Source organism: Carassius gibelio, chromosome A5, assembly GCF_023724105.1.
Source record: "Carassius gibelio isolate Cgi1373 ecotype wild population from Czech Republic chromosome A5, carGib1.2-hapl.c, whole genome shotgun sequence".
Taxonomy (NCBI): Eukaryota; Metazoa; Chordata; class Actinopteri; order Cypriniformes; family Cyprinidae; genus Carassius; species Carassius gibelio.
Window position 1 is genome coordinate 13,245,248 of NC_068375.1, and position 21,973 is coordinate 13,267,220.

The 21,973-nt window shown below is 36.9% G+C and overlaps 1 protein-coding gene across 3 annotated transcripts in view; it reads right to left on the minus strand.

The window, feature by feature from the left end:
- LOC127995297 (cell surface glycoprotein MUC18-like) overlaps nt 1-21,973 on the minus strand; it is a 59,262-nt gene that overhangs the window by 22,599 nt on the left and 14,690 nt on the right. For 2 of the 3 annotated variants that reach the window (XM_052591867.1, XM_052591866.1), the window contains exon 1: nt 20,127-20,249. The exons of the other annotated variant lie outside the window; for it this stretch is intronic. In XM_052591867.1, the coding sequence (XP_052447827.1) occupies nt 20,127-20,208 (82 nt within the window). In that variant the 5' untranslated portion in view covers nt 20,209-20,249. Of the gene's footprint in view, nt 1-20,126; nt 20,250-21,973 lie in introns of those variants that run through there. 3 annotated transcript variants of the gene reach the window in all.

The window sequence follows — 21,973 nt, forward strand, 5'->3', positions numbered from 1 at the left end:
TTATTACAGCCCTATAAATAGCGGCCCTGTATCACAACAGATCTCATGATGAGCAGAACTTTAAACAAAAGGGTCTCTTGTCTGGAAGAGAGTGCTTAAAAGAGTGATGGACTGGCAAGAAGGGATTGAGGAAGAGGGTGTGAGGAACCATCCGCTGGCAGAGACGTTAGATTTTAAGAAAAAAAAAAATCAATGCTTCTGCTCTACTGTATATTTAATTACAACCCTAGTGCGACTTTCATGGGTTGCTGCTTTCATGTGGAATAGCATTATGAAGTTGAAAGTGACCGAAAGATAAAAAAGTGGAATTGGGGACCAACTAAGGTGCTTGAACACCATAGCACAGTCAATCATAAGGCCATATATTTCGCTCGAGGTATCAAGACGATCAGCATGTGCATAACCCCCAATCCTCCTCTATATTCTGACAAATCTTAACAAGCCCACAACAAAGCCAGATCCGTATTCCATCATGCCTTTCATCACACCCATCAGAGAGCTCCGGTCGGGGTGGGGGTTTAAGTGTACCACATACTGTACCGCAGCGAGCGAGCTTTGTGCCGGGCTATTGCCACCCCCTGCAGAGACAGTCGGATGCCCTCAAAGAGAATTACAGAGTGATCACAGGTTCACGCCATCTCTAATGAGCTCAGGGCTGCCTGCTCTACAGTCCTGCAAGACCCTCTCAGTCAGTCTCCTTCAGTGTTTGAGACTCCAGGCTATCATTCCACACTGTGAAAAACAATCTGTGAAATTTACAGTAAAAAACTGCAGCTGTGGCTGCCAGAACTTTACTGTACAGTAGTAATAATTGATATTTTACAGATTCAATTGAAATTCCCAGTAAAATGTCTGAAATTGTCTAAAAAAAAAAATTGACTGAAAAATATGAATATATAAATTGACTAAAAACTGTTTTTATATTTATAATATACTGACAACTACATTAAATGGGAAGTTCAACCAAAACTTAGAAATGACTGCTAATTTACTTGGTCACATTTTATTTCTGAAGAATGATAAAAAGATTTTTAGTTGAAACTATAATCCTTGGTGATTAATAAAATGCAAATCAACAGATAACATCATTTTGAGAGCCAAAAAAGCATATCAGGCAACATAAGATGTATTCCCTTGGCCCCTGATGATAGATTGAGGTCTTAAGAAGCGAAATGATGTGACTGTGCAAGAAAATGAACATTGTTTACAACAACATTCTTTTCTACAAATTGGTTCTTTCAGACAATCTTTTTCACTGTTCTACTGAAGAAAAAAGTCACCTACAGTAAATCTTGGATGGCCTGAGGGCAAGTAAATTAAGAGCAAATGTTCATTTTGGATGAACTATCGATTTAAAATACAATTTGTGAAGAGAAAGACATGAGGAATGAAAGTTCTTCATAAGCAGCTTCTCCACAAGTTTGGGTAAACGCTAATATTCTGTATAGAAGGTCCACAATGTCATGGCAATGCACATAATTACCATAAATAAAGCAATTTTAACTTTAGATTCTTTTTCACTTCCAGAAACTGTACATTTAATGGTATTTTACTGTAAAAAAAATTACTGTGTAGAGTAAGGGAATGTGTTAACCAATTAACAGGTTTTTACCGTAGGCTTTTTACAGTTTTTTACAGTTAAAAGTACAATCATTTGTTTTCTGGTGTATTTGATATTAATAGGTCTGAGCTGGCTTATACAGTCCATGAGAACAATTGCAAGAATGCCTTCAGCAGCGTCAGTGGTTTGTATTCCTGATGGACTGTTATTATAACTCGTACTTAGGGATTGTTCAAAACCCCCAAACCGCAAGTATTCAGCTTTATAGCATAAAACTTATTGTGAAATATCTGTGCTGTGCAGGAGTGCAGGAACCATCTTTAAAGTGGGAAACACCCCGTAAATATAAACAATATTATTTAAGTGATGTCAAATTAAACACTAGCCAATCAACCAACCAGTTGAGAAAGGCCTTATTAATGACTATATAATGTATAATTTCTAGGGATTCATAATATTCAATTATTTTCATGTTATGCAATACCCTGTTTTGCACAGGCAAACACCAATCACAGTGTCTTTAGAAATTTAAATATCTATTTCTGTCAAATGAATTGGTTAAAGCTGGCTTGAAAAAGAAAGATATGTAAAAATCTTTCTTTTTTCTAGGACTGGACCATTACTCAAAATAAAAACGTAATTGGATTTGGCTTACTGTGATTATCAAATTATTTTAAGCCCTACATATAATCAACATATTTTTGCCTAAAAACTTTTTTCTTCTTAATTATTATTAGAAAATATATCAGAAAAAAATGCACTTAGATGGTTACTGGTTCGTGCTATTTTCAACTGCAAGTTCAGACAAATTTGCTGCTTCTGGGAAGCGGCAGAATCTGGAGTAATTGTGATTAAGGTAATCACTGAGGGTTCAATGCAGCTGTCACATCCATACAAAACAAACCAGTTGAAACAGGAAACATCATCAGACGTTCCTAGCTCTGTTCTCAGTGCCCTGCAGGTTAGTCTGGGACTAACAGAGATTTCAGGGTGATCTCAATATATTAACTTGGTGCCCCAAGGTGAGAGCAACAAGATAAATGATTGTTTTTTGTCTTAATGCTGCTCTTCCCCGAGCTAAGTTCATTTCATTAAACACCCACACTGTGAACTCTCGTCCCCTCCAGCTCAGAGCACAACAGACTTCAACAACAGGCTGATAAAACAAGAGCAGAGCCCCATCTGTACTCATACTGCTTCTCATTACAACACAGACTTACACAGAAACCTCATATCTATTCTTGCCATTCTGTTACGACATTATCAAAACAGTATTTTTGATAATAAACAAATATATATGCTAAAATGTATAATAAATAACATCACCAGTGCTTGTCTTGTCTCAAAGTCACACTGAGACATCAATCGCCTTGAGAAAAGCTTCTGTTTGGGCTTTACTGTGTTTACTGTGTTTCAGAGTCACCGTGAAAGAGCTTTATGGGATAAACACAGAATTTAAGCTTTGAGCACCAGAAGCAGGGTGACCCTGACATGACACATGGTGGCAAACAATGGCTTCATCTTTCTGATTCCCATGTGAAGGACAGTCACAGGTGGGCAAAAGGAGTTTCCTTTGTGACACCTGTTGCTTGTCCTTTTGTCAAGTGATTTGTGGTATTGGTGAGAAAGCCAGTATACAGGCAGGGGGTGGGACCACACACTATGAGTGACAATCATAACTCCTATTTTTCCCGCTCTTTGGCTTCTTTTTTTTTATGTAGCCAAAGGAAGACCCATGTGACCTCTGGCCAGTGGAGGCAGAGAGTCCTGCAGCTCATTCATGGAATCCGGAACGGTCCGGTGTCCCCACTGGGCTCCTGGCACCAGGTGTTTTAGCAAAGTTTTAACGGTTTGGCTGCTCTCCAGCTTAAATCTCCATCCTGCTTGACTGGATGTGACACCAGCATGAAACATACGAGAGTTTACATGATAATGGTAAATGATTCTTGCATATTGTAGTACACAGATTTGCTTTAAGGTATACTTACATGTAATAATTTTCAAGCTAGAACCAGCCAGAACACTTAGCACAACCTTACAGCATCCTTAACTCCAAAGCAATAACCTAGAAATACCTAGTAGAAACCACAAACACATTCTAGCAACAACTTTGCAGCCACCCAGGAGCAACAAACTAGCTACACCCTAGGATACCCTAGCAACAACTTAGCAACCACCCTTGACAATAGCAAAACCCTAGCAGTAACCTTGCACCCACCCTTAACCATATAACAACAACCAAGAAACACCCTAACAACCAACCATCACATTATAGCAACATCCTTGCAACCACCCTAAACTTACCTTAATGTAATAGTAACAACATAGCAACCACCCAAAATACCCTAGCAACAACATAGCAACCACCATTAACAATAGCAACACCATAGAAACAATACACCAGAACACCTTAGCGATAACCTTGAACCAGCCTTAAATTCATAGCAACAACCTAACAACACCCTAGCAACCACCCAGCACATCCTAGCATTGTTAACAACCTTAACACAACAGCAACACCCTATCAACGACCTAGCAACTACCACGAACACCCTATAAACAAACCTACTTTAGCTTTAACTCAACAGCAACACACTAGAAAGCCTAGCAACCAGCCTTAACTCAACAGCAACATAAAATATCAACTCAAATTTTCTTACCTGCTAAAATTTTCTCAGCTTCATCACGTATAACAGTTTTCAAGAATATTTGGTTGAACAATTGCATGCCACTTTGCTCTAAAGGTGACATTTTAACACCAGATAATACGGAGAGAAGGGAAAAGAGTGTGATATTTAGATATCTCTTCAAACGTCAGGTTCAAAGATAACACCAATCACATTCATCTGAGGACCAAAAATACTCAATTCCAGAGCGTTCCTTTCTGTGCGGCCGAAAGCTGAATGAAGTCCTTCATTATTAGCATATTAGCATTGGATAGTATTAGAGTACCCAAGCACAAGAGTGATGTCACTGGTGAATTCCTCTTTCAGATATGAATGTATATTGGGATTCATCATTGTTTTTTTTTAAGGCGCTTTGCTCTGTTAGGATCCTGTGCCAGAGCCAGTGGATCAGCATGGATCTTCTACAGTTCTGCAATACATATTGTGGTTTGGTGCCTTTCAAAATGGTTATAAAATATGGCTGGCATTTGTCTTGGAGGTCTTCCTGTGAAGTCTCGCCAGTTCATTTAGACTCATTCAGTCCCCAGTGTCAAATTCATTTGCCACCCTGCTGAAATGGAGAGAAACCAAAGAGCTGTTTAAAATCTAGTCAAGGCTTAAAGACATCTTTTTCTTCTTTGGGACACTCTCAGTGTTTCATTCTCCAGGGCTTTTGGACTCTGGAATTTTAATTACTATATGTTTATATTCATTTGACTAATTGGTTCACTAACAATTCATCTTAAATCTGATTTGTTTTAATAGCAACAGCTTATCAAAAAGAGTCAAATACTTCATCTCACACCAAACTTTTCATCAGGTCATTGGACTTCACATGAAAGAGACGTAGCTTTGTTTTAGGGATTCAGTTAAGAGTTGGAAGAAAATAAGCTGTAAAGTAGTGTAATGAGCATCATTTTTTTATTATAAAGTCCAAGAACTACAAAAATAACATTTTAAACAGCTAGATATCAATCACAGTGACTTTGACCACAGGAGGGTCTGGAGATGGAAGAGAACTGCATTTTAAAGCAATCCTTCAAGCAAAAAGAATTAAGCTACGCTCAATCAACAGCATCTGTTTGCCTCCTCTCAGTTACTACATAAAACATTCGCTCAGTTTGTAAAAAATAAAAAAAAAACATGTTTACAATGTTGTACAGCGAAAGCCCAGCAGGCAACAGTACCCAGGGGTTTGAAAGCAGAAAATTATTTATTTAGTAAAAATGTTGGTTATTTGAGATGTAAAGTTATCTACATATTGTAGGCTGATGAAATGAACTTCACATTTTATTCACTAATTGTGGTAGAATATCTGTGGAGTAGTCTTAAATACGGCTGGATATTTTAAACCGAGCTGTATAGTTGAAATCTTTTTCTGTGGTAATCAACAGTTGGCTAAAGATAATATCCAACCCCGAACATCCAGCAAAGTTTCCACAGGTGTCCCTCACAACAATGATAATCTACTCAAAAAGAGATTTTCACTCCAATTTCCCACTGGAGAGGGGTGATTTCCTTTACCTGTTTCCCTCATCTCACTAATGAAATGCTTTATCATGTTGTGTGTTTGTTTTGGTTCTTTCAGTGTTAGAGTTCCTGGCGTCAGCTGTGAGAGCAGATGCCAGTCGGTCGGAGGCGGAGCCGGCTTGCTGTGCTGTGAGTACTCACACACTGATTCATCATCCTCACCAACTTGTTGGCCTTCACAGAAATGTATACCCCAGGGCCCAGGCAATAACAAAAGTGCATCTTTGTCATCATGATCATGCACTGGGAATAGTTCAGGCCTTCATTTCCTCCTCTAGTCACTCAAACAGAGAAAAACATTTGATAAGATATTTCAAAAATGGTAAACTGTGTCCGAAAAACCACAGGATAGAATTCTTCATGTGTCAAGGATCATCAGCAACTAGCTGTGCTCCCTCCAGAAAAATGAATAATTTATCAGGTATTAATCATTGCTGTTATGGAGGGTGCTTTCTTGTCAATACTCCAATACTTGACTGTCTTAACAAGGTTCTTCACAGCCTGCATGAGTCTCTGAATGATTTATTTATAAAGAAAGCAATACAGTTAGCTAAGTGATGCTAAATGTTACTATTGATGAAGGGGTGGTTGATCACTTTAGAGAAGAGGAAGAGTTGCAGGTCCTCTTTGTTGGTTAAAATGTATTTTTATCTCAGTTCCTGAAAATTATAATACCAGTATGGCTTTCTGTGCTGCACTTTTTACATAACTTACTCAATCTACACGAGTTCAATGCTGGTACACTAGATTTTGTTAATAAGCAAACACTTCTTACCTTTTTTTTTTTTTTTTTTTACAAATTAAACGATTACTTTACAAAAATGCTACAATGCAATCTTGTATTGTGCTGTACTTACACTTTAATCAAGATAAAACCGTATATCAAGAGCAAACAAACAACAGTAGCAATTACAAATAACACCGTATCTAAAAAGTATGAGACAACTACAAACAAAAAAAAATGTCCTGTAAGAGCCGTGCTTTCACAGGTTCTGCCCGAAGCATGAACAACATGTTATACTGCACCCCATAAACACAATTTCATGATAATATGGAGATACTACAAAAATAAGACATTTATATGTTGATTTCAATGAAAATTGTAAACATTGCTTCTCTTTGGTCCAGCTCAACCAAATGGCATTGGTCTTGGGGCGGGACAACCACTTGTCTGACCATTAGCAGGTGGGTGGAGTGTTTTGACCTGTTTGATAACAGTCATAATATTTGCGGTTTCATTTGATGTGCTATTCACGGGAAAAACAGTAACCTGAAAATGCTATCTGAATCTAAATTAACTGGCCTAAAATATTATTTGACATCACTGAATTCAATTAAATACATTCATTTATACCCACAAAACTATTTTTCATAGGTTGAATCACATAGAAATGGCTCTTTAAGTTCACAACTGCAGGTTCCAACTTTTTACAGTGTATGTGGCATAAAAATTTGGTCACATTTAAAAAAACATCTAAAACATTCAAAATGCAAACAATGAATACACAAACACATAATGTGTGGTGTACAATTGTATGACAAGCTATGTTATTTTCTTACAGATTCCATACAGGCATACTTAAATGTTATTTAAAGGGGGGGTGAAATGCTCGTTTTCACTCAATATCCTGTTAATCTTGAGTACCTATAGAGTAGTACTGCATCCTTCATAACTCCAAAAAGTCTTTATTTTTATTATATTTATAAGAGAAAGATAGTCTGTACCGATTTTTCCCGGAAAAACACGAGCGCCTAGAGGCGTGACTTGTGGGCGGAGCTAAAGAATCACGAGCGCGAGTAGGCTTTTGAGTTGAGAGCATGTCGAAGCTGTGACACAGATCCAGAGGCTGAAATTTAACAAGAGCAGCATCAGCGAAGGCGGTATGCTATGTGGTATGTACTGAAACTGTATATATTTGCTTAGCGGTTTTGGAAAATGACTAAGTTCCACTTTATGTCGTCTTTTTTTTTTTTTTAAGCTGTACATATGGAAAGTGCAGTTTGATGACAACATCGCATGTTGTTTACTTGATGTTCTTACGCGCTGATAGCTAAGTTAACAACACAGAGATATTTGAAGCAGTTTTACTCATCGCATGTGGTTCCAACACACAATCGTGACCCTTTTCCGTTGGGACTGCATTATCCTTAAGAAATAAACGATGTGCAATCCGAAATGCAGGGAACAAACAAAAACACTTGCACAACTCTGTTGATGCTCTGTAAAAATAAACTCCATCCACTGGTCCCTTAATGCTGTTTCTCTTTTGGTAATCTGTGCAGGCTTGTCTTGCCCTGGCAACCAAAAACACACTTCTTTTGTGACTTTTCGCGACGCTCTCGCTCTGATCAGTGATTGTCTGTGCTCAGCCTCTCTCTGCTCTGCTATACGGGAGCGTGCGCTCTTCCGGCAGAAGAGCGCGCACTTAGGACCCATATAAGGAAATTCCGCTCCATCTAACGTCACACAGAGCCATACTCGAAAAAAACTTTCCGAAACTTGTGACAAACCGGAAGAGGTTTTTTTGGAACAAAAATACTCCTTCAAACGTACAACTTAATTTTTGAAACTTTGTCCATGTTTAGCATGGGAATCCAACTCTTTAACAGTGTAAAAAACTCAGTATGCATGAAATAGCATTTCACCCCCCCCCCCCCCCCCCTTTAATGAGTACATGATGATCCAACAATAAAAATCAGCCATCATCCAATTCAGATTTATCCGATCTTGTCAGATTCAGATTTTACTCAGATAAATCAACAACACTGGAAGAGATTTCATGCATATCTTATGTTGAGTTTAGAAAGACGCAGCTGCTATAACATTATAATTGTAATTAATCTTTGAGTCCAAGTCATTTGTGTTGACATTTATGATGAATTAGTGGTTATGGAACAGTCTTGGGAAAAATGTAATATTGCCTTTATTTTGGTCAAGGACAGTAGTTTGTAAGGGACACTGGAAATTTTAACAATACTGTATAAAGCCTAAAATGCTATCATGTCTCACTTTATCCTTAAAAATCTGCTGATACAATCAATAAAGAGGATGCATTTCATTTGAACTCTCAGAAATCCGCAGTCATTTGAATATTGGATTTGAAAGCACTTCAAAGCCTTTGTTTCAGTGACAAACTGCATATAAATAGCATTTCTAAGCAACTTTGTTGAAATAAAATAGGATGCAGACCACAAAGGTTTCAGCCTTAATAGAGAAGATAAAACCTCATAAGCCAGATGAGAAAGTTTTAATAGACTTTGCTTTTTCATGCTTACTGACCAATTAAGTTTATAAAATATCCCACAAATTGGTCTGTACATGGCAGTGCTCCAACCAAATTAAGAGGGAAAGTGTTCAGCTCGATGATAGATAGTGGGGCAGTGGGAATGGGATAGCTGGTCTCAACCACCCCATTCATGACACACTGTCATTTTCTAAAGAAATATGTAAAAATAAGTAAACCAGGCAGCTCTGTCCAGCATATCATATATCACAGCAGATAGCAGTGCCTGATAGCAAAGGTGTGAGGTCATACTGCAGCTAAGACACACAATATGCACATACTTTCAAGTAATGATAGTTTCAGACGAAATCTGAGTCAATGACGTGTCACATACTAATTGTTTTGGTCTGAATTTATTCAAAAATGCACCTTAAATGACTTGAATACAGCTCTTTTATGGACATAAATTCAAAAATTTCCTGACATCATAAGACTTTTTAAGCACAATGTTTTATTAGTATTTCTTTGACTTAAGAAATAATACTTTAAAACAGCTTATAAATATTAGAAAACAGATGTAAATAAAGTCATGTGGTGCAACATGAAACATTAAAAATAATTATAATTATATTATTACGTTTTACTTGTTTTCAATTAATCTTTTAAATACATTTCAATTAATTAATTGATTCTTGCCATTAATTTTATTTTCAGTATTTCACTGTATTTCAAATGTATTACATGTCATTTACTCATTTATGTAAACTGGTATCTGTTAATTTAGTTTGTATGAAGAATAAAACCACACTGCACTCAATGTATTTCAATCCAAAAGAAACTGAACTTTTGCAAGCATAAAGTGTGTATGTGATAAGGGAAAATAAAGACTCTTGAAGCAAATTTTAAGATCAATTCCACAAACCAGATCATAAATATTGCTCCTAATGGACAGAAAGTGGCCCATGAGAGCGACTAGGTAAGCAGACACTTATAGGGTGAGAGGTTAAATAAAAAAGACATCAGACATGAATATAGACCCCCAAGACCCACCAAGAAGGCTTCCCACTGCATGGAGACCAGCACCATGCTGTCTGTATAATTTGTGAGGGAAAGGATGTACTTCCAATGACTGCACTTATTCACTATTAACAAGAATTGATATAGCTCTCCATATTCACAGCTTTTCTGAGATACTTTAAAATAAATTCTGTCAACATGGTCGAGCTCAACTCAAGGCCTCCCTGGCACTTGTCCAGAGGCATGTATTTGATTAAGCCTGACATGAAGAGTTTAAATGCATTCACGAGTGTATCTGACACCACCTGGTTGAGGTAGCGTCTTAAAGGTTAGTGTCTTAAAGACAAGGGTCCCCTTCAAGGCTTGAGAAGGGAAATTTATGACAGCTGGGGGACAGCTGCATCTGTTGATATTTGTCATTCATCTCCTCTGTTAATATTCAATTTCATTTCTACTGTATCAGTGATCTTTTTTTGATCTAGCTTTCGTTTGATGTTCATGAATGTCCTTTAGAAGGAATCGTCTTATTCGTCTCCTAAAGTTCTTATCCCACTTGTTGGACTTTTCTAATTATGTTTCCCTCTCTATTTCTGCCTCACTATAAACTGTCTGTCAAAATAAATGCGAAAAGTAAAAAATATAATCAAAATTGTCTTATTATAATCTCCTGGAAATAATCATCTTCTCCATCATTTGATGAATAGCACCCATCATGAAAACAAAATTAGCTTTTTAAAATAACATGAGCCTAATTTGCATAGAAAGGAATGACACTGACTTTAAATATTTAAATATTCAAAGCACATCATTTATATAATTTTTTTTGAGAGAAAGAATTAGATGACATTTAGACTTTTGAGAGATTGAGATGTTCTCTGAAACTGAGATTACTCTGGAGAAGAATCTAAATTTGCTCCTAATGTGAGACAATAAAGAGATCTCAGTTGTGATAATTCGTTGTTGCAAGCAAAGCTAAAATGTCTGAGCTGCCAGTTATGATCAGGATATGTTACAGAATAATCTGAACAGTCTGATCTGTACATGAAAACTCAATTCTTTCTGATGGCTTTGACATAATTCTGCATGTCATGTCTGGTTTGATATGCTCTCAGTGAATAAAAGGCTTGAGTAAGACATCTCCTTTGGCTGAATCCAGCCGTTCTGACCGGTGAGTACTGCCTGTGTGCCTAGCTATGTATTGTTAACATTATCGGTCTTTCTTTGTTTAAAATGGCACATTAGCTCATATTAACATTCAAAAAGGTTTGGAATTTTAGTCTACACAACATTTAAATAAATGATGGTGAATCCATCAAGCAGAAGAGTACAAATATTCACATCTCTCGCTCTATTACGTCAAATTTGCTGTATACAGTTTATGTAGCTTTTAAATACATATTTTGGTGTGGTGCGACAGATCGCTGTGTAAGCGCCTCAGTTCAGCGCTGAGCACGAGTGAGCCTTCTCATCCCTCCCTCTTTACTACTAGTTTAAACATGATTATATATAACATGAATGAACATCTCATGCCTCATGTTATCACTCAATCAGTGTTTCAACTATTTAAAGATGTCAATAAAACAACTTGTACAACACTTGTAAATCTCACTAGAATTTAATTTACCTCAGTTAAGTCATCAGTCCCCACAGCTCGTTAGCTCGCTAGAGAAATGAAGTGAAAAAAAAAAGAGCATTTCATAAAATATTATTTAAGTAAAATTAATTTTTAAAATGCATTATTTGCAATTTACATATTTGCAAACATTTGCATATTTTTTAGTGCTTATTATCTAGGAAAGAGCAACTTAATCTTCTGGTTTTTCCCCCCTGCTACCGAAACCATACCGAACTGTAAGTGTGTGATATAACAAAATTTTTTAAATCTCAATATTTTTTGGAATTTTGTTGATAACAAAACTTTTATGATATTTTCGTGCCAGAGGTGGCACAGACCATCTCAGACCATCTTGAGACCAAGCTGGCAAAAACTTCTTAAAAGCTTTTTGATATCTCAAAATGGTTTTTGTATAACTCATCGACAAAATGATGGCATGATGCCAAAATGGATCTGGGGTTGTGTTTCTGCAATTCTTTGGCATATCGAGACCAAACTTTCTGGGGATCATTGCCAAATTACCACACCACATCAATTTTGGAACAGCGCCACCTATACTGTAGATCAAAAGTAATATGCATTTACATCACATTATAGGAAAATAAAGTCATCAGCTGGTCTGATGCTCCCTCCCTTGATTGCTTAACCCCATATTTTGCCTCTGTTGTGACTGGCCCATTAGCTGCTGTGGCAGCACTATTTTTAAAAGTAAAAAGTTATTTTTCCTTATTTTTTTCAGCATACTGTTGTTCATGTGGAAAATTTTAATGAAACTTCTAATTTGTCCAACAAACAGCAGTTGGAAATGCCTGCACTCTTCAGCTTTAAACTTCACAATTACAGATTTCTGAGAATAAATTTACTTAATGTCACAAAACATATAATGGCTTGGTCAATCTTTGCTGTGGTCTTTACTCAATGACTTTGTTCCAGAAGAATACCTAGAAATTACATTCCAATGCTGCCATATTAAATACAGGCCATCATCGCCAGACACATTCCCAGCAGAGAGCAACTACAAAGACCTGCATTAGCACAACAGCAGGGTTTGAGAGGGGCAATGAATTGTGGGAGTGCATTATTGAATATTCATGTGCATATGCACACACTCATATCTAAGTATGGGATCTGCCCGTATAAATCCACTTTGCTTGATTATAAGATCTACAGGGAGTATGGGAAACAGTGAAAAGAGGAACGCTGATGGCAGGATGTTGGCATAGCTCCCACGGCTGTGGGTGTCGGGTGATATTACCCCATTCGACAGTTACATGTTGTCTCCTACAGTATTTTGGGAGTTTGAATACGACATACTGAGCATGATTCAGTCTAGTGAGAACCGCTGTAAAGCATCTGGGCTTTCAATAAGGCAATGTTCTGGTCAGAAAAGGGAAATCTATCCCAGCCAGAACAGCCGTGTTGATATTTCTTTGACGACAGAAACTAAAGCCTGCTTTTGTGTGCATGCACACTCCCCAAAATCCGACTCTTAATAGATGCACCTCTAGGAGAGAAAGGGCAAACTGTTTGTGTGGTTCTGAATGACATTTTAGAAATAAAGAACATTCTGTTTACTTCTGATTTGACTGAAATAAGTGAGCGCTAACCTTTATCAGCATGATATTTATCAGACTCGTAGCCAAAAGATCATTTGCCCACACAATCTGGTGTCTGCAACAGCATATGGCACTGAAAAGATATTTGATGTTTAAAAACAAAAACAACAGAAAAAAATAACATCACTGACACATTGTTAGTAATGCACTGAAATAAATCTTCTTGGTTAATACTGTACAATGGGTCCCAGATTTTGTGGACTATTTTTATATGCTTTCAACATTTTTCAGCTGAAAAGTTTGGCTGAAATTTTGGCATATTGTTGCATATTACTCAGGAATGGTAAAACTTGTTATATAATAGAAATGGAAAGAAAGAGGAAAGTAAGGACAATATGGTAGCAGAGTATAACATGCTGGAGGACAAAGAGATGTGAAGGGCGTGGTGCTTCTGGAGGAATTTTTGCCTTCGGTTATCAGCAGAGGATTACAATGAATGTCTCGACAGCTCCTTTGTCAAGAAAGATACTCATACAGAGACATAGTATGACATATGTCTTGGTCAGATTTCAAAAACCACTGAAATTCATCTCGTGGCATTCCACCACATGATAAGACGTGTGCAGGATCACATGCTACTAACACCTGAAGAGCTTAAGATGATATGTCTAGTATATTTAAAGGTGTGTAAGTTCTACCACACTAATGGCACTAAACATAACCGATAAATAATGGTTAAAAAAACTCAATGTCTGGTCATGTCATTGACCCCAAGATAGAGAAAATGTATAATGCATGGCCTCTGTAGGATTCTACATGTTTGAAAATATTCACAAGTGGTTCACCTTAAAGGAACAATCCACCCAAAACTGAAAGCCAAAGACTTCCCATTGACTTACGAAAAAAATACAATGTAAGCCAATGGGAACTAAAACGATTTGATTACTGACACTCTTCAAAATATCTTTTATGTTCCACAGAAGAAAACAAATCATAGCAACTTAATGGTGAGGAAACGATGACAGAATTGTTATTTTTGGGTGAACTATCTTTAAAGTTAAAAGCAACCGGCCACGTAAGTGCTAAAACAAAATCACTGACGACACATTGGGAACCGCAAAATACTTAGCCCTAGCAAAATCCCGCAAACAGTTTCTTCCAAAAATCCTAAAATCAAAATTAACTAATAATATTACTCAAACGTAAACAGTCTTAATCCAGGTTATTTGGCAGGATTTGGCCACAGAGAATTACCTTGCAACCAACTGAAAAGCAAACACAGCAACTGAAAGAATGTCTGCAAAAATCAATAACGATTTTGCAGAAAGTAAAACATATGAAGGGCCTGAAGCCCCCAGCTCTCTCTGAATGGGCCGGAAGCCAATCCTGAGTGAAGGGCATGTGAGCATGATGGGAGGAGGCGTCTCAGACCATGGGGGATGGGGGCAGACAGCAAGACTGGAGGTGCTACTATTGTGGTGTATGATTTCGGAAACATGAGCAACCCACACGCATGCACACACATCCAGGAAAAAGCATCCACATCTGTCTCCTCAAAAATAAGTTAGCAACCAGGTGTTTGCAGCTGTCTGTGGATTTTATGGTAAACCGAGAAAGACAGAGAGATGGAAAGCGATAAAGATGGACAGGTTTGACGGGGATGAGAGGCAGTGATTCAGAGGGAGATTTTGGAGAAAGCATTATCCAAGGACTTCCAAAATCCCCCTTGCATTGTGAGGACTGCTGCCAGATCCCGAATCGGTTCCTGGCCAGTGACGTGTCCCACAGATGGGGCTCCCCAAAAGTGACGGGCTGCGTTCAGCCAATTAAATTGTGCATTTTGGAAGGGTGCACTAAGCTGGTTTTAAGTGTGTAGAATAACAATGAGAGAAAGCCGAAGAATCACAAGGGACATGGTCTGCAAAATTGAGCCTTTTATCAGTGCATACTATGTGTTTCCCATTTATTTAATGCCATTATAAAAACTGTCTACAGCTGAGTCCTTAACACTGCTGCATGAAGCATATAATTACTATAGATCCAAAAGCAGATTATTTTGAATAAATGTTGTAGGTGGGGAAATGCACTTTCCATGACAAATAAAGGAATAGACAAAGCAATAATCAGAAGTCTAATAATTACATATTTCAACATTAAAGGGATAGTTTAACAAAAAAATTCATTTTCTCATGTAATTTCAAACTCATATGACCTTCATTCAAAAAAAATGTCCAAACTGCTCTTTTCAATTATACAATAGCCATAAAACACTACTCTTCAAAAGTTTTGAAAGAAACAAAAACAAAAAAAGCCGCTTATGAACTCCAATATTGCTTTTATTTGATCAAAAATACAGTTGGACGGTTTAGTTTCAAACTTTGCAAAAAAGATAAAAAAAAAAATAAAAAAAAGTGAGAAATAATGACAAACTTGTTTGAATATGCATAAGCATATGATATTTAAGTGTATATTTTCAGTAAATACGAGCTGTTATGGGGTTTCGGAGGACTTGAACCAATTTTGGACCAATTTTATGGACTCTTTTCCATTTCTGGAGTATAACATCATCCATCCTCACTCCCACTATATAGAAAGGAACAGCCAAGATACTGTATTCAGCTAAATATCTCCTTTTGTGCTTCACAGAAGAAAATAAATCATACAGATCTGAAATGACCAGAGTGAGTGTAAAATATGTCAGAATTTTCATTCATGATAAACTATCCTTTTAAGACTTATTTGCTCTTTTTATTATAGAGTAGCCTGTAAGAAAAAACGTGGATAATTTCAGCGTGGCAAACCTAATTTGGAATTACTTTTACAGCTTTAAAAAAAAAAGTCTGAGAAAGTGAGGGAGAGGGGCAAAAAGAGCTGGCATCCATCCACTGTAAATTCTTCACCCCCTTCGTCGCACTTGGATGATTGTTCTTCATTCTCACGCTTCATTAATGTGGTCAGTCTCTACATCTGACTTTGACATACCATCATATTCCACAGCTTTACAAATCTATTTTTTAGTTGGATCACAACTACGACAGCAGGTTGTGCCACACAGAGCTTGCCTGAAAATACAAGAATCCTCACAGATCATTAAATGAAGTAACATAAAACAAGCTGGCAGTTCTGATGGGCCTTGTCAGTTCATGGCAGCAGCAAGTTTTTGACACACTTCCCAGACCATACTAATATTAAAACGTAAGCCAACAAAAAATGTGGAGATGTGGAGCAGCCAAGCCAGACTGAGCCAGACAGGATTCCTTCACAAACTGGCTAGACGCTGTTTTCTTCATTCTTGAAACAGTCAGTGCTTTTAAGGTATCACCTTGATCAAATACAGCTCAGATGAAGACTAGATGACAAACACTGAACCTTTTACTGTCAACAACAACTGTCAAGTCACAAAAGGTTTTGATAAGTGCAATCTCTATCAGATAGTGATCGAATCCTGTAAACTCACCTGTGGATCTTAGAATCGCACACCTCCAGCAACCATCCCCCAGTCTGCTTCCTACCCATTGATATGAGGGCATTTAATGAATGCCATGCCATTGTTTTCACTGAACTCAAAGCCTGCCATGTGCTCTTCTAGCCTGCGTCTCAGCTTATCCGTATAGAGAAATCTTAGCACAAGGATCAAACCCTTGACTTCAGGGATGTGATCAAAAGAGATCTAATACTGAATTATGCTTGAAAGCAAAGGGCTGTTTTTCTTTGATTGAGCACAGAGGTGTCTCTTCGGGATTAATCTTTTGTTAACAGGTGTAAAATATTTCTTTATGAGTGAAATGGTCACCATAGTTAATTCCTGACCTTTCAGAAAGGTAAACCACACAAATGCCATATCAGTGACTTACTAGTGTTAGTTTGGATGCATTCAAGTATGTTTTTTATATTCCCTATCCTACTTTTATAATATTAAATGCATACTACTATTCAAAAGTTTGTGGTTGGTAAGATTTGTTAAAGTTTTTTAAAAAGTAAAAAGGCTAATATTGTCATTATGATTCATTCTGTTGCGCTCAATCCTATTTTTTTTTATGCAATAATATAAATCATGCATATTAAGAAGGGCATCTAAACAGCCTAATTATACAGTGATTTCTTTCTTATGCAGCCACTGTGTACAATGGCAGACAGTGTGACTATTCAGAATAACTGTATGAAAACATTACAAAGTAGCAGTGCATGCTTCAAACTGAATTTGGATGTTGAATATGAGGTAAGCAGAGACATAAAATAGACAAGTGCACAATTCAAGACTTGCTGCACACAATCATACACAATGCATATTTGTTATATGCATATATGTTTACAATAACAAGTGTTTAGTTTTGCTCAGGTAATTGCCTTCTTGCTGCCCCCTGCTGGTAAGGCTAAACTTGATTGGATTAGAAAGGAGATTCATTTAAACTCAATTTAAACTCATTGTTCCCATCAGTCAGATTCTATAGGCATCAGTGATGTTTTAAATTGCATTGCACCCATTTAGACATAATTGTGCATAAACAACACTAAATATCACATCGCTGCAAATAATGAGTTTTTAAACCCAATTGTGTAAGGCTCTCAGCCTTCATCTAATCCACATGTTGCTGCTCACTGGAGCTGAACACCAAAACAACAACGCAGATTATCCGTACATACAGGTCTACACTGATTTGCACCTTCTGCCAAGCAAAAACAATAAACCTACACTGTAAAATATTATTTTGATTTTAACAGTAAATGACTGTAAAAATGCTACAGTAAAAAACTGTTAATTGGTTATCAGTAAGTTTCCATACTATATACGGTGAATAACTGTAATTACATTTAATGTAATTTTACAGTAAAATACAGTTTTTGGAAGTGAAAAAGTCATTGTTGAATTTACAGAAAAAAACTGTAAATTGACACACCCAGAATTCCCTGCATGGCACTTCATATTTTGTGTTTTTTCTTTGAAATAACAATGTTTCTTCTAGGTTTTTTTCTTATCAGTTGTGTACATTATGGTTTTATCTAATATCTAATGTTGTTAAATAAATGTTTATTGCATTATTTCAGTATCATGTGTGTTATATATCCCTAGATTGTGGAGAAGCTGTTTATGATGAGCTTTGATTTATCATGTGACTTTCTCATCAACACCAGATTTGATAAGTTATCAGTGCATTACAATGGTTTGAAACAGATATTATGCTTCAGTATGTTGGTTTATTAAGATTAGAACATTAGATCAGTTAATGAAATATGGTATTTTATTGTGAATTTAAGTCTGTAAAACCTAAAATGTTGTACAATATTTTTAACAGTGAAGTTTTGGCAACCACTGCTGCCGGTATTTTACTGTAAATGTAACAGATTTCTTTTTTTACATTCGACAGGCTTTTACATGACATTCACTGTCAAGAGTGACAGACGGGGCGCAACCCAGGATTGTGGGCAAAGAAACCCCCTCAAACCAGGAACAGCCACTCAATTGTATCGCCACCACTGTGGGTCACGGGCTGCTATGGAAAGCAGGAAGTCTAACGCAATGCATTTTTGTCAATGGCACACAATGCATCTCATTTGAACTTGAGGGAATTAGTAGGGACATCTGGACTAAAAATAGATATTTTGGCGGATGTTTTATATTAGGATTTTTCATTCAAGCTCTGTTTTTCACTTTTGAATGACAGGACCTTGGTCAATCCGAACATTTTCTATTGATACTTTCATATTACTATTCTAGCGGGGTTCAGTCAATAATCCCAGGACAGACAGCTTTGGTTCATCTGCTGGGAAACTGGAGGGACCTTATTAACACAAGGGTGAACAGAAGGTAGGATAGGGGCTTATTAAAAAACCTTTTCCAGAAACCATCACAGGATAATCCTGATCCACACTGAACAAAATATATTAAGAGAGAAAGAGAAAAAAGGAATAAGAGTGGAAAAACAGTGTAGAAAGGTAGACAAAAAAGGTAGATGGACGACACAACAGAGGACAGATAGAGATGAACAGGAGAGGATTATGCAGTGGGGGTCCATCATCTATTCCCTAGTGAGAAGGGCTAGTTCAGTAGTTGTCTAGTCATGTATTAAAGAGAGCGCAAACACAGAATGAGACCTACAGGGCAATGTGCACAGATCTAAGCATTATCAAGGTTGTTTTGAGCATTTAGGTTTACAAATATAATAATATATGATTTTAAAAAACTGAATATCGTGAAAATTTTAAGTGCCTGTACTCAGGTTGTATCTGAAAACAGACACACAAAACTTGTATTCGTGACCATTTTAATGATCAGAACCACTTCAGACATCAAAAATATATAACCAGAGGCAACATCAAATCTAATTATGAACATCCTTTCAGTTTGAAATACTTGCTTTGTATAAAACACATTTGCTTTATTCACTAGATAAAATAGGTTGACTGGTAGATTATATTTCAGAATAAATGCCATTTTCTAGTAGTACAGTGCGTCTGTTTCAGTGTACTTCGTCCACCTGCTGTTTTCTATCAAGGATTTATGTGCACGTTTTTACATTTTGAACAGTTTACGTACCGTTTTCCGCAAAGTGAACATGATATAAACAAGATTCCATGGACTTCTGCATATTTAAAAGTAATAAAGTATTTATTTAAAATTTATGTGGATTTGCACAACGTTTAAACAAGCGGAACATGTTCATGGACTCACGTGCGGTGTGTTTTGGTAACAAACGTCACTCTTTTCAGAAGCGTATAACAAAGCCATACTAAGTAACTTTAAACAGTCGATATCCCCCCTATTACACAAAGAAAGGTTTAAAGTCATCGGTGTAAACAGTATTTTCTCGTACAGTCACAGGCTACTGTAACTGCAGCATCCCCAAACATCCGCGTGCATCCCATTCAAACGCGCGCGGTCTACCGCTCCAGAAAGTTTCTCACAAAATTAAACCACGACAACAAAAAAGATAGAAAGATTAAGTGAAATTGTCTTACCTTGCCAAGCAAGAGCGCACATTTGAAGAACAAGAAGTAAAAGTGAAGTGTTTGGCAGAGCCATGCTTCTGAAGTTATCCATCTGACTGAAGCGCGGTCGAGGAGCACGGCGGTTTTGGCCAGGAGGAGCGCGAGAGAGGGAAGAGAGGGAGAGGGAGGGGGAGAGGGAGAGGGAGGGGGAGGGGGAGAGGGAGAGGGAGTCGAGTTGCACAAATGCTGCCTGTCTGTCCTGCTGCGAGTGGGAGGAAATTTGGGACATTCATTTAATGCTCTCCACCCTACAAAATAAGGTTAAAATCATATTTATCGGGCAGGCGTTATGTATTGATTTATTTAATGGCGCATATAATACGATTTATTGTTCGGTTATTAACAAAAAAGCTGCCGTGCTATGATGCTTTGGACACTTTACCATGCTAATACCACGTTTATGAACATATAGTCTACTTAATAATATCATCGAAACCTTTTGTTGAATGAAAGGTTTTATGGACAAAGGTTTCAAGCATGAATGCCAACCAAGAACCTTAATTTTTAACAGTGTGATATTATATGGTATATAATATCAAAGTATCATGATATGAATTACCAGCTGATATTACCAAATTCCATGGTGCCACCACCGCACTTTTTTTTGTAAGTCTTTTGTAGATCATTGTATGTGATATCTGTGTTTTTCCTCTTTGATAATGCATTAATAATACTGTTTTTGAATATTGAATTTTGAAAGTCAGTGCATTATTGATGGATTGTAGCGTTTCATATTTATCATATGTTAAAGCCACAAATGCACAAATGAATTTTATAATTTCAGTTATAATTTTCTGGCAAGTAAGTGGCCAGGAGATTTTCCTGGAGCAAAATTTTGCAAAAAAAAAAAAAGAGACCTCTCTCTTCTTTGAGACAGAATTTTTTTTCACATTGTTCTGGAAGGAGGTGTTGTTGGTGGATGTGTGTGTTGTTTTAGGACAAGGAACTCCTTCAGTGTGTCAGCATGCAGGTTGTTAACAACCTTTACTGTTATCACACTCTATCACTATCATCTCAGCTAACAGCTGCTGGAGGGAGGGGTGTGTGTGTGTGTGTGTGTGTGTGTGCAGAGAGAGGGGGGGGGGGGCTGTCTGTCCAGCTGTCTACCAAGCCTCTTGCCATCATTCCATGTGCCTTTTACTCAAAAATATAACAAAAACATTCATTCATAACTGTGCTCATATACTGTAGTTCTTGAAGGTGATTAATGTAAACAGAATTGTATTTTTCCCACAATATAGGAGCTTGAAAAAGAGAATGCAACATAAAAGGTGCAAAAATAAAGCAGATTTTTAATAAGACTTTTAAAAAGATAGTAAATTTCAAACATTTTTATGAAAATTCTGTCATTGTTTACTCACTCTGATGCTGTTTAAGACCTGTATTTCTTTCTTTCTTTAGTAAGTCACAAAGGAGACATTTTGCATAATGTCCAAGCTGGTATTTCAATAAAATGAAATCATATTGTGACAAAGGCATTTAAAAAATAATAAATGCACCATTAATGTGGTCTATTAGTCAAGTCATATGCATAACTTTGTGAAAAGAAGCTAATTATATTTAAAGGAATTTATTCACCTTCATGTTGTTCCAAACCTGACTTTTTCTGCTTTGAAAGACAGAGAACAATTTAACTGTTTTTATCTCTATTATGGCAATGAAAACGTATGGCCCAAAACCTTCAAGCTCGAAAAATGACATAAAGCTAACATGAAATTAATAAATACAGCTTGACTGATATTATCTTCTAAAGCAACACAATCACTCGGTATGATGAATGGATAAGAGAAATATACACCTTTCATATCAAGCCAAAA